At 42.3% G+C, this 13,925-nt stretch overlaps 1 protein-coding gene across 2 annotated transcripts in view; it reads right to left on the bottom strand.

The window, feature by feature from the left end:
* Positions 1–2,497: 2,497 nt before the first annotated feature.
* LOC147249478 (contactin-associated protein-like 4) overlaps positions 2,498–13,925 on the bottom strand; it is a 73,331-nt gene continuing 61,903 nt past the window's right edge. For both annotated transcript variants that reach the window (XM_086223252.1, XM_086223253.1), the window contains exons 19-24: positions 13,507–13,731; positions 12,599–12,732; positions 11,637–11,724; positions 6,708–6,923; positions 5,236–5,307; positions 2,498–3,866 (exon numbers count right to left, since the gene is read on the bottom strand). In XM_086223252.1, coding sequence (XP_086079378.1) covers positions 3,670–3,866; positions 5,236–5,307; positions 6,708–6,923; positions 11,637–11,724; positions 12,599–12,732; positions 13,507–13,731 — 932 coding nt within the window. In that variant the 3' untranslated portion in view covers positions 2,498–3,669. The remainder of the gene's footprint in view (positions 3,867–5,235; positions 5,308–6,707; positions 6,924–11,636; positions 11,725–12,598; positions 12,733–13,506; positions 13,732–13,925) is intronic.

Below are 13,925 nucleotides of genomic sequence, written 5' to 3'. Positions count from 1 at the left end.
CCATCCATTTTCTACCGCTTATCCTATTAAGCATCGCGGGTGGGTGGAGCCTATAACAACTGCCTTCGGGCGAGAGGTGGGGTTCACCCTGGACGGGTCACCAGTCCATGGCAGGGCCAACACATAGAGACAGACAACCATTGGCTCTCACAGTCACACCTACAGTCAATTTAGAGTCTGGATTAACCTGGTCCCTCTTGATGTCTTTGGACTGTGGGAGGAAGCTATAGTACCAGAGAGAACCCAGCAGGAACAGGGAGAACATGGAGACTCACACAGAAAGACCCTGTGCTCCAGCCGGGGCTCAAACCTGGAACCTTCTTGCTGTGAGGCGACAGTGCTGACCACTGCACCACCGTGCCGTCCGTCCTCTTTCCATTCTAACTCTAAACTGATTGCTAGTTTCGAAAATGTAGGGAAATATTTGGATGAATGTCAACCAGTGGCTCACTATAAAATGTTGCTGGTAGCTCCAAATTTTTTTTTAAGAGCTGTTAAAAAAGTGCATTGATAGACATTTTTCTTCTTAAGATGCATCACCAGGGATTCAGATGTGGGGATGGGAACGAATAATTTCTGTAAGAGAAATTTGTCACTTCTCACAAGCAGTATTTGAGCAGAGTTTTATTTGCTTTGTGACAGAATCAACTCCAGTTATTGTTGTTGAACTGTCGTGCTCCTTTATTTGCTTTAACAGCCATCTTTTGGAACAAGAAAGCATCATAAAAAGACACTTTGCAATCTCTTGAGTGTTTTAGATTTAGCAATTCACTCAACCCCGTTTTTATCTCCACTCTGCAGACTGAATCATATTAATACTTCTCAAGAATGCCATGTAGTGCATAAAAAGAACCCCTCCCTTAAAAGTCTTTCGGAGGAACAATCTGGGATGCAAATTTATGTTAATTTAATTTGCTCCTGAAAGGGAAAGTTTTGCTGTATTTCAGCTCCATTTAACAGAGGGAAAAAAAAAGAGCTCAGCTGCCTTTTAACACCTTATTTGCTGCTACAGTCAGTGACTCCCCCATGCTGGGATTTGAATGCAATCCTTGAAAGTTTCCTTCATGTGCCAGATCAAACCTCATCCCTGGACCAAAACAGGTGAGGGGGCACAATTTGGTGTGAGTGCATTTGCTGTTTAAACAATGTGAGCGACCGGCAGGAACATAGCAATGCTGTGTGGTATTTTGCACTGAATGGAAGAAAGTGCCAGTGATATCCACAAGTACTGAACGTCTATGTGTGTTCTTTATTTCGGTTATTGAATGTATGTTTGATTATCTTTGAGGGGTTCGTTTGAGCCAAGACATTTACAGCTCGTGAGCACATTTTGATCACTCTTTGCATTTTCATCAGTTTGGCATCCGTTTGGCATTCAGTGAAATATGCTAATTTGTTGTCGCGACTAGAATTAGGTGAAAAGATCAATCAATAGCACCCTCACTTCGAGCCATATTAAAATCGAAACATATCTTTTTTACTCCTCATTTTTGGGCTGATTAAATGAATAAAACATGTCAGGAGCTTTAGACGTGCTGCTAGGTGGATTTAATTAACCTTCAACTGTTTCTACATTTTTGTGGAACTTTATATTTAACATAAATGTGTATAGCTGGGGATCTGCACAATTTGAAGCATTATGGTGGGAAAAAAAGAGGAAGAAAGGCTGCAAGGAGTCATGCAAGAGGATGTAAGGTTACTCAGTGACGAGGAACACCATGTTATCAGTGCACAAATGTCAAAAGCCCAACGTTAATGTTGTTTGCATTAAAAGTTACACCACAAGACACAATCTGAACTTTCAAAATGATGCGTGTGTTTGAGCTGTGTATCCAACTCCCCACACCACTCTAGTCTGAGTAACTCATGACGTGGTTTGGTAGATACCAGTGAAACCAGAGCTGTGGGATGATGGTGGCCATATATTTGTACACTGCCGTCATCATGAAGACAGACCACATTCCTGCAAAATAGACAGCGAATTTCATCACGGCAGAATTCAACCTGTATTCAGCTGTGTAAGGTGAAGAGTTGAATAATCTGATTACAAATTTCTGCATATTATTTCATTTTAGCCTTTGATGGGTAAACTGAACACGTTATCATACAGTAGTCTTGCGCTGTCCTTTGAACAGGTGGCAAGTACTGACTTGGACTCAGCAATTGGCTCGTTAGTTTGAGCTTTACATGCACTGGAATTCATTAGAATAAGTCTTCAAAAATAACACATTCAGTGGAAAATGTGCTTGAAAATGTGGAAGAAAGAGCAAAGAGAAATAAGCAGCTCACCTACGCTGTAATGAGGTAAAAGCACAGAGAAGGAACTACAGAGATGGAAAAAATGATTTTCTACATTTACATTAGAGATCCTGCTTTAACAATCCACCCACGACCCAACGAATTGCAGAGACGGTATGAATATGCAATATTAATATATCTTCTCCTTCCCTGTCAGCTAAACACAAATTAGAGCTTCAGCAAACACACACAGTGTCTATGAAGGGAGGAAGGTGACAGTGTTTTGTCGACTGCGCCGTTTAAACTGTTCCAGTCAACGATTGTGAGGGTTGTGAATGTGGCACCTGTCGGGAGCAGATGGCACATTCGCAAAGTAAGTTCAAAGAAAAAATCTTATCGGTGTAAAATTGTTTTATTTTATGAAGAAAAAGCACAGTGACATAAAATCCCTCTGACAAACTTTTTTGTGTTCTTATCTACAGGAGGTGCTGGAATGATAGAACAGATGGATGTTAACGGACTTTGGCTGATCTTTTAGCTGTGAAAATCCCTTGAATCTCTTTTTACCGTTTTGATAAACGTGGCTCCGACATCTAAAAGATCCATGAGCCCCCAGGAGAGCTCAGCAGCGAGCGCCACCGTGGTGCCGCAAGTGAAAATCCCATTCATATTCTCTACAGAGAAGCTCATTATATGATCGCTGTTAGCTTTATAATATATACTGAACCAGTAACTGGCGGCCATTTTGAGTTCCACAAGTTCATGGGAGGGGATCCTGGAAACATGATTTCACTTTTATGACAAGGAATTTAGAACATTAGCTAGCAACACCGAAATGGTGCATTGGTCATGAAACAGAGTTAAGTTAACCGACGCATAATCATTTGCAATGCCTAATGGGTTGAGTAGTTCCTTAACTCTCAGGGTAATTATACACAGTCTTGGTTTTCTTTTCAGCTGCGCTCTGCTCGTCTTGGTTCCTGGTGCACAACTCTTGATACAGGGAATTAACTGAAATGTCAATTGAGGAATTGAATGGGAGATTCACGTCGGGGCGAGAGCTGATCTGCATGTGGACTTCACCGCTGAGCTCTAGAAACACGCTTTTCAATCATCCAAAAGTCCAAACATCTAGTTTTTCTGAAACAGTGAATTTCCCTCTGCTAAATTAATAGTAACACTTCGGAATGGCAGAGAAATATATTGGAATAATCACACAAATCACCATTTACATTTCTGAATGACAGCTGCAAGTCAACATTTTTTTTCCAGTATGTGCAAAGTGTATAATATTTACAACTTGAAACAAACAAAGGAAATCGTCCTTGCTGACGTCACATATCAGAGCTCTGGAGAGTCTTATGAAGCACAGAGCGCTCGGGAAATCACGCCACTCTGTCCTGTCAGTTCCATGAGAGGTCACCGCTGCTGCTAAATGAAATACTCCTTCTGGTTTTCACTGGGAGCTCTCTGGGAGTCTGGCTGGCTGCTGAAGGGGAACTCGTGGCCGTCGTCAGGCTGCGCTGCCTTTACTTCCTGGTTCCGATATGTTCCTTTCTTACTGCAGATGAATCTGGTCATTATGGCCAACGCGGACACGGTGGCAAAGATCACCACAGCAATGACCCCTAGAGCACAGAAACAGAACTTCTTATCAATACATCTTTGAGGCCATTTTTAATCTTGCTTTTTAAATGGTTTTGTTTTTGAAAAATTCAGACGAAAATAGTGCTGCAGCAGCAGCAGCAGCAGAGGAAGTACGTGATTAATCAAAAATAACCATTGTTGGAGATAATTAAATCCAGTCAAACTAAATGAACACAAGTGCTGGTCTTCTGCTTCATTACACACAAAAGCTGAAATCTCCTCAGCGATCAGCTGTTCATTCTGTATTTGATGTAAACACCTCCAGTTTAATGATCCGATTCCTGTCGACGAGGCCAGTCGTCTACACAGCATGCACACAAGGGACCTCAAAGTGCTTCACAGTCCACAGAACAAAACCAAAAGATGATCAAAACAAAGGGAAATCAATACATTCGATTATTGTCTATATCTACAAGTGCAGTAACCTTCACCATACATCTAAGAGGTGGGATTTCAGCTCTGAACCTTCACAAGTTACCAGTGATTCACCAGTTAAACCAGCCACACAACTACAACGTGACCACCTAAAGCACATCTTTACAGGTCACACCAGATTAGTACAAATGTGATCAAAATCAGGCAAATCTATATGGTCTTCAAAATCATTCAGATATAAAGTAAATGTTTGAAGATCAGACCAGACTATTTCTGGCTTTTATTATCCTGTGAGAAATGTCTTGTGTATTTTTTTTTGGGGGGGGGGGGGTGCTTCTTGTCACTCTCCATCCTCCTGATGTTTGCGCCTCAGTCGAGCACATGCAAGTCGATCAAGAGTTCAAAGCGTGATGTGTGTTAAATGTCTTTGTTTTCACAGACCTGTAAAAAATGGACAGCAGACCCACTACTCACACACACACCCACACACACACACACACACACACACACACACACACACACACACACACACACACACACACACACACACACACACACACTCTGAAATTAACACCAGCTAAGTGGCAAATGACATGGTTCGATTTTCCACATGATACGCAAAATGTCTTCCTACTGAGGGCGCAAGAAAAACATGTCAGAATTAAAAAGCCAATTAGAGCAACTCATCAGAACTTTAAGTGGCTTAGAACGGAATGAGGATCAGCCAGAGAGCAAAAATGAAGGACAGGTTTATTTTGTCACTCTCTGTGGACATCACGATACGCCAATTTGGTCATTGACGGCATTAGACAAGTCTCAGTGTTGGTGCTTTTATAGTTTTGTTATAGTGCTTTTAGCCTCCAAAATCCTTGAACACCTCACTCAGTGTTAGTTTGTTTTGATGACGCTCAAGCTCGTCTACACAAACGTTACATCCTGAGTTGTCTTTGGTTTTCTGGTCCCAGTTTGCGTTACCTCCAATCAGAGCTGAGTCACTCCTGATGGCGTTGACTAAAGGTTGACCTGGATCCACCGAAGCAGGCTGGTCTACAGCGAGGAGTCAAAGAAAAGGAGATTAACAGAGGAGAAGAAGAAAACTACCTGCCAAATGGAGTGTCCACTTGACTGCTTGAGAATCTATGTGCTTGGTGGTATTTGTGAAGAATTTCGTCCAGTTCTTGTCAAGGAGTAAGTGAATAGACTCAGTGGATGACAGCATGATCTTATCCGCAGAAATACCACTGTCTAAACTAGAGAAATAAAATAAATAACCTGGGTGAAAAACTGAACATTTTTTCTTTGCTTCATCTCAAATAACTCAGAGGTGGCAACAGTAACCCTGTAGGAATATTCTCTAAGGTTTACCTACCCAGGGAGTCCCAGATCCCGCACACGGACCTGATAGTTGCTGAGCTAGTCTTGATTTATCTTGTCTTTTTAGGAAAACCTCACCTCCGGCGCCCTTAGGGCTGAAGAGGTTAGGTACAGTTGTTCTTCTCTTGCAGAAAATCTAACCCCAGCAGGCCTCTGTCAGTCATTGTGTCCCAGCTGCCTGTAGTCTGGTGTAAAAGCTAACGATTCCTAGAGTGTGTATATTCACACACATGTGAATTACCCTGGCGGTAAAGACGATCTATACACTCCCCTGAGGAGTGCCACCGACTCCGAAACTCCTCTTTATTGTTTTATCACTTATTTCAAACATTAACAATCTAATAAAACAACACATCCATACGACAGTTGAGTGCAAAGAAACATGAAGCCCCCCCCCCCCCCCCCCCCAAAATCCCCTCTGTTCCTGAGTTTGTGAGTCCCAGTGAGGCTAACCTTTGATCAGATGGACATAAAACATCATCACTTAATCCTTTTATCCTGTTAGAATTTTTGGGGACATTTTGCTTTGCCTAAAAAGTCTTTTAGAAGGTCTGACTTTGTCTTTTGACTGATAAAATTCTAATCAGCTCGTCCTGGAGTGCGAGTGGACGTTTGTGCCAGATGTAATCAAATTCCCTCCAGGCATTCCTGAGCTATCACCTTCACCAGAGAGGGACGGACAGATGGACAAAGTAAGGTCTTTAATGAAGAGCCAAAAAAAAGGGTGTGATGTGATGAGGAGGTAAAGTATGGAGGGAGCTAGGGAGGAGAGAGGTAGTGTCGGATTGAGCTCCATCAGTCAGCGAGTGCAGACGGGGCTTGTTAAAAGCTTCAGCCCGGTCTCTAAGGATTTCACTACAGTTGTCTGGCTAATCTTGCCTTTTGTTGTGCCATCACTCTGCCGGCGCACTGATCAGGATGCTTAATGAGCCCATAAAGAGACTAATGAACAGCCCTATGCTGTTTTTTCAAAGAAAGGTGCGCCAGCTACCTTCCAACATCAGGAGAGGAGTGAGGGGCAACCTACATGGAAGAATATGAGCTGCATAAAGAGCTGAGTCTGCTCCTTGTACCTGATAAGGAGTGTGTGGTTTCTGCTGCATAGGGATTTGCGGACGAGGAGGAAGCACAGCTCGACTGGACCAATGGGCCGGTGATGGTTACAGGACTGTCATGGTGGAGCAGAGCAGCTTTCAGAGGACTGACGGAGTTAAAGCGAACCGCTGACAGACAGCCAGTGAAGCCGAGAGAGGCCAGTGTATTCAGCTCGGCATCCAGCTCCTCCGACTCTGGAGAAAAGATAAGACTCATCACCAGTCGGATCCAATTACACATCAAAAGATTCACTATTCATTTATCTTGATGATGATGCATTGATGGTCGGGATATATAGCATCTATCCATGTCTTTTTACCTTCTTCAGAGGAGGACACACTTCAGGAAATTCTAAAAATTCACCAACCACAAATGTTTATTTCACGGGCAGTGATTTTTTTTGATGTTCAGCACCATAATTTGACATTCCTACAATATCCTTTCAAAGCAACAACTGCAAGGTCCTTGTTTGTTTTTTTTTACATTTCATTACTTGTAAAAGTTCAACCACAGAAACACAGTCATTGCCGTTCCTGTTGCTTGCTACTCTATTATTTCTAGACCCTGTTTTTCTGATGCATTTGTGACATTGAATGTGATGCAACAGGAAAACAACAAAGGCAACTCTCCTGCTTGCAACAGGAAAGTGGTCGAATGACATTATTTAAAGGTTTTCTCATGTTTAAAAACCTGCACTTACCACAGTGCTCTGTGTAATTTTGTGAACAACACAGAGCAGAAATAAGAGACGAGGCGATGGTAACTTAACCTTCGCCACTTACAACAAGCTCCGAGGTGCTTGACTCTTGCTCTTTTACGAAAAAAAGCTCTCAAATCGGCTCTGACAAAACGATAACAGTAAAATATTGCTGCTTTTGTTGTGAAGGAAAAACCAGTGCACTGGAAATGATTTTTTCTATGGAACTGATCCAGGATCATACTTGTCAAGACAGTCCAAAAATGAATAAAAGATACCATTTCCTGGTTAACCCGTCGAGTTTCAGGTCCGACCGTTAGTTGGCGAGATTCCTCGTCATGCACCTGCCGACAAATCTACTGCAGCTCCACGGATTTGTCACAGGAACTGAAACTGTTGCTCATAGACTTCTAACGACCGATAAAAAAAACGTGGCGGAGGAAAGTGAACACCCAAAGTCACTACTCAAGATGAGAACCTGGCTATAGATCAGCTGGTACACAAAGAAACCAAGCGACAAACCATCACTTTTAGCTTAAGCTCTCAGCTTGTTGTGACAGTGGTTGATGAAGTGTTCAGTTACAATAAATGTCAGAGTGAACTACTGTTTTTGCAGTGCAATTTGATCTCACGGCCCATCACTGCCATTCATCTAAGTTATTACCTTCAGTGAAAGCTCTTCCAACTGCAGAGTGGCCAGAGAGGAGAAGGCTGTATATTTGATCAAGCTTGGATTGAGTTTTAATTGAATGTGAAACTCCAACGTGAGAGAAATGATGTGAATTTGAATCGTCTGTGTCATGTTTCATGCATAGCTATTGACTGACCTGCAACATGAGGGGCAAAAGGATGGAGGGAAGACTCAGTGGGATGTTACAGCTGCAGCAGATGATTGTTTAGTGATGCATTCACACACCCAATATTTACCTCTGCCATGGATATTGTTTTCAATCACATCTGCTGGTTTGATTGTGTTGTCAGCCAGCAGGAATACACGGGATCCAGCACCGACCAAGAAAACCCAGAGGGGCAGGTCCATTAGAAACAGCAAATACATCAATATTTTTTATACTGGTGGTGGAGAAGGTCTGGGCTCCACGAGTACCGCTCTATCAGCAGGATTAGGGTCTTCATGATTGGGTGGTGAAGGTGGATCTTGGCCAAAGGAAAAAATCATACTCCGTTTTGAGGCACATCCGGGCATCTTCATTAATCTCTCAGGAAATATGACATGGACTGTAATGGAGGTCTGTGCTCTCAAAGTGCCCTTGGAACTCTTTATTGTTTAGGAAAAACACACACTTACCGTTTTCTCTGGTTTAAAGATACGATTTTCCCAGCATGCATTGTGCACGTCCCGAACTGAATTATGTGAAAGAAAATGATCATTTGAGTTGATGGAGATTTTTGTGACTGCAAAGTCTTAAAAATTCACTAACTGGTTAAGAGAGAATGGTGAAAGAGATGGAAAAAAAATTCGGAGAGTTTCAATGTTTGCACTGTCAAAGTCTGGCCTTGAATTTATGAACTGTCCACCTCCTCCCAGCTGCTCCACCTGCATCACCATCTCTCACTTTCTCCCCATCTCTCTCTGTGAGCATCCCTCCGTTCTCTCGCTCCATTAGTTAGACTGATAGACAACAGGACTGGCAGGGAGTGACAGTATATCAAGTCTTTCTATGCCTCTCTGATACGGAGGTGACTATCTGACTCACAGGGGGTCAGATACAAACATGGCCAGACTGAAAAAAAGGAAAACTGAAAAAAAAGAAAAGAAAAAAGACAGAACCTAAAAACAGCCCAATCATCAAGTTGGACTCCTGCATCTCCTACATCTGAAACACGTGCTCATTTGACCTTTAGGGTTCTTCAATTTACAATGTTCCCATATTCCTAGAACAAGAGAACCCTTTCGTCTCAGATGACGGATGCGTGGGCTGTAGAGGAGAAGGACACTTTTGGCAAAAAGGTGCGGAAGAAGGACTCCTGCAAACTTTACTTCAACTTGAGGCACTAGATTGTCATCAGACAAACAGTTTTGTGGATGGAAATCCATCTTGAACAGGAACTGGTTGTCAGTCAAATGCTTCTGAACATCCCTCTGTATATTGAATTGTCCGTGTATAATAATTGTAAGGCTCCTTTATCCTGCTCCAGACGGTTCTGAATACAAACTGTATGAATATTTATAGTATCAGCTTTGGTGAGCAGCAACCTGCTGATTACGTGCGTTTATATGTGTACATGAGCTGCATGAAGTTTTTTGAGGCCTAAGTTTTATGACTTATTATTGGCAGACTTTTTCGATGTCAGGTTCCCCCATAAATGTTGAATCCTGGTGATGATACATTGCATATACAGAGCGTTTTATTTTCAAACCTATTTTGAATATTACTTTGTTTGTTTTTAAACTAATTTGGATGGACTGCCATTTTATGTCCATTTTTACACGACATTAGCGTGACTGGTTGCAGACTGCCAACCGTTCCTCTTTCATTTGGCTTCTCATTGCCAAAAACTCTTGAAGGTCAAAGACCACAAAAGTCTCCAATAAACCTTCAATTGCATAATTCTTAACCTAAAATATAAGAAATAGGCCAAAACATATAATGGGTAAATTTTGCATAGATCCTGCACCGCATGACAACCGCCTGCGCACGACATGCGCCTCCCACACATCAGAGCTTCAGTAAATACAAACATGACATGTGGAGCCTGTTATTGCTCAGTTTGGGCTCACGCAAGTGTTTTTTCCCATCCAGTCTCTGTTTCTTTGTATCAAAAAGCAAATTATACAATGCAAATACATTTACTGATGGGTGTTTAGATCAAGCGAAGATCTGGTGTGATATGTAAGTATACCGCAGTGATGAGATCAGTGGGTGAAAGGTGACAGCGTCCTGTCAACCAGCACTTTGAGTGTAAAGCACTCTTTTGGAGAGTGATAAGAAATGAATCCTGTTTTTTTTTTTTTAAGTGAAACCTGCAGTAGACAGAATAGTAGTGAGTGATATGGAAATGCAATAGCTGTCATGATCAAGTTGGAGCTGTGCTGTCTGACTTCCTGTTTTCGTATGACCCCACCCACATCAGCTCAGGCTGATTGGTTGTTATGGTGAAAAGCAGGGTGCTGACTCCAATCTTCTGAGTAATTTCTTCTTTTCAATCTCTCCTCATTACCATACAGAGTGAAGGAGCTTTTCTATAATTATTACAGCTGTTTGAAGCCCGGCTCAGGTAGACAGACATGAGTGATAATGATAGTAATGCTGCTCACACTGGGAACACAGCAGCGCTGCCAGACATACAGATTTGTGTAGGCCAACCAGGAAGTTAGCATCCAAACAAAAAGCAAGTTGGATGTCGGATGACTGCAGAAAATAAGTTATGAGACGCACTTTACAACATTTGCACGTTTTGTTCTGTGAAATCCTGTCTCCTGATAAACACCACTTTTATGATTTTTGAAGGGTAAATACATTCTCTAGAGAGCCAGTGGAGCCCCGTAACACACTTCATCATGGACGCATTGCTCAAGTGAGTCACCATATCTGGTCTTCTGCGTTTCCTGAGGTTAAGTTCAACGGACTCAACAACCAACCAACCACTAGCCACTTGTTAGCGACTGCTTTCCTAAAGACACAGAAAAAGGTTCATAATTCACAAGTGTGGTATTTACAAAAAAATGTCATCCTGTAGAACACGACGGACAAAAGCTTGTCTTCACCACAGACCGTTTCCCAGGCAAAACCCATTCAAAAAAGTCTGAGAGGAGGGAACCACACCTTCTACAATGCTAATTTATTTCCAGGTCCTGCGCTGCTCTGTAACCTGACAATAACTTCTGGAGGAGTGAAAAAACAGCGCTATCACTGACATTTACTGAAGCAGTGTACCCTCCCGTATCCAGCTCTAAAATCCTTCTAATGCCATATAACAATGACTTAAGTGGGTGACTCCACCTTTAGTGACTTCAAATTGTCAGGCAAATCACAGGCAAAGTTCCCTCTGTGACCATTTGAATGCTAAAAGCAGCACAGCTGTTGTACAGACTGCAGAATTCCCTCTGGTCCGCCCAACATGATGAATAGAAAATAGCAGAAGGCTCCAGAACAATGTTTTGTTGAATGAGCCAAAACACCCCAGAGCTGTTACATTCAGATGAGTGTGCCTTAAGTGCACAAGCCTCGTCTAAAAAAGCCTCACTTACCATACACTCTTCCCAGAATGATGGATTTGATGCTGTTGAATTCCACATCAGTTGTTAAGTTGAAGTTCTCTCTGGCATTCTGGTCAACCTGGAAAATAACGAATATCTCATGTTAGTAGGGTCTCAAAACAACGCCAACAAACCATCCAGGAAAGAGAGTTTTGTGTACGAGGGATGCTTTCTGAATTAATTTCAGCAAATGTTTGTGGAGAAGCAAACAACCTTACATGAAAAACAAGCGCTGCCTCTCAAATTCAAATGGATTTCAACCCCAAAACTAAAATAACCTGCAGACCCATGAAACTTTGCTTCTGGGAAAGTGTCTGAATAATTTCCGAGGTGCAAAATGCCACAGTAAGACTTAGAAAATAGAGAAGGTGTAGTGTATTGCTTGCAAAAACAGAGATGGCCTTTAAAGCTATAGTGCCTCATATTTTCAGATAAATTAATGTGCCTTACATTCAAGCCCTCCGCCAAACCCGTTGACACAATGCTCATTAAGTTCATCGCTGCCAAATAAATCTCAGTTTAGGAGTTTGTGCATGTACAGATGTGAAGTCTGGATGAGGCATACAAACCAGAGACTTCCACTGGCTTACTTGAATGTGGATGATTAACTTTATTGTGAAGCTCTTCTGAATGTTACCAGACCAAATACATCAAACTCTGATAGCCAAACAGCTCGTCTGACGGGATTATGTGACACTCAGTACAAATCATCCACTGTTTTACAGCTGAAACACTAACAACGGAGAACCTTACAGACGAGCCAATGACAGAATGTCCTGCACTGTAGCCTTAATGAATGTTGACCAATCTGGGAGTGGAGTGGAGCCAAAGAAAAACAGACAAAAAAGAGAGGAAACGAGCTCAGACATTCAGCCTGCAGTTGTGGGAACGTGTTACTCATGTGTGCACACTTGAGTAACAAGCACGCGGGGATGTGCCAGAGAGGGATGCACCTGAATGGAGACGATGTCTGCCAGTCTCCTAACAGCCACCGTGTGCAGACGTCCATCAGCCAAGTTCATGACACTGCTCGCAAACACCTCCGCTTCTCTGCTGCTGTGCAACTTGTACCGTAATTCCAACTCACCTGTGGAAACACACAAATAATAACACATTCGACAATGCACAGTCACGCATTGAATAAAAAAAAACAAAAACAAAAAAACCAACAAACTGTAATGTCAACGGATACATCAGCTGAGAGATCACAGTTTTGTACACATGACGTTACATTTTTCCAGTTAGATGTCAATGCTATTTTCCCCCTGAGGAAATACTAATTATCACCAGAGCATCTTGCCAGTTCAAGCAGCTTCGGAGAGGGCACAGGGCGTCTCCGTGCGTGACTCAGACGGTGAGCTTCTTCTGTATGCCACAGCTGAGGCGTCTTTCGCTGCAGCAGCAGTAGAAAGAAACACCAGCCTTCTTTGAGTTTTGGTTTTAATTAGATACCACAGCAACGGTGCAGACGCTGGATAGGATGTGATTAAAACTTTAAAAACTACTACTGAGGCTCCAGCCCCCCTGTGACCCTTCACAGAAAAGCGGTATAGAAAATGGATGGAAAACTACGACTGCTGAGGATTTAATTCATAACAATGATTAAAAAAATATAGTCCTCTGAATGTCTTCACATACCAAAACCAATCTTACATTTATATTTTAAGTTACTGCCATTGTGATGATTTACTATGTTTAAATTATCATAAAATTGTTTTCTACCAGTTACTATAATATTTCAAGTCACATTATTTGTTCTACAGCAAGTTATTGTGCAGGGAATAAAATCTGAAGACACTCTGGTTGAAAAGGGGTTTAAGAGAAGATGAAGTGAAAAGGAAAATGCATGGATGGTCCTCACCATGTTTGTTGATGAGCAGGACCAGGTATTCCCTGGAGAGAGAGGTGACATAGAGCAGCAGCGCAGGAGCCTGGCCGGTCCTGAAGCTCAGAGAAAAATTCTCTCCTCTCAGAGTCGTCTCAGAGTAGACAGACGAAGGCAAAGCACTGCTGTTCCTGCTCACTTCAGAGGGCTCCTTCAGGATATAGGCCAGGGATGTTGTCGACATGAAGCTGGCAGAGAGCTCTGAAATTTAGGAATTGATTTGAGTCATTATTCATAAACAAGTATCTTCTCCAAGTGTTTTACCTTTGCAATTCAGTTTGGGAGTCTTCACAACAATGCACATGAAACGTTTGAACAGAAGCCAAATTGTAGGTAGTCCTGGCATTTGTCCTGGCAGATGTGATTTGGTCTGGCAGCGAAGCAGCAGAGGAGAT

Source organism: Aulostomus chinensis, chromosome 14, assembly GCF_037954235.1.
Source record: "Aulostomus chinensis isolate RoL2024-O1b breed Wild chromosome 14, RoL_Achi_v1.0, whole genome shotgun sequence".
NCBI classification, from domain to species: domain Eukaryota; kingdom Metazoa; phylum Chordata; class Actinopteri; order Syngnathiformes; family Aulostomidae; genus Aulostomus; species Aulostomus chinensis.
Note: the sequence above shows the minus strand (reverse complement) of the source record. Positions and strands in the feature narration are given on the sequence as shown.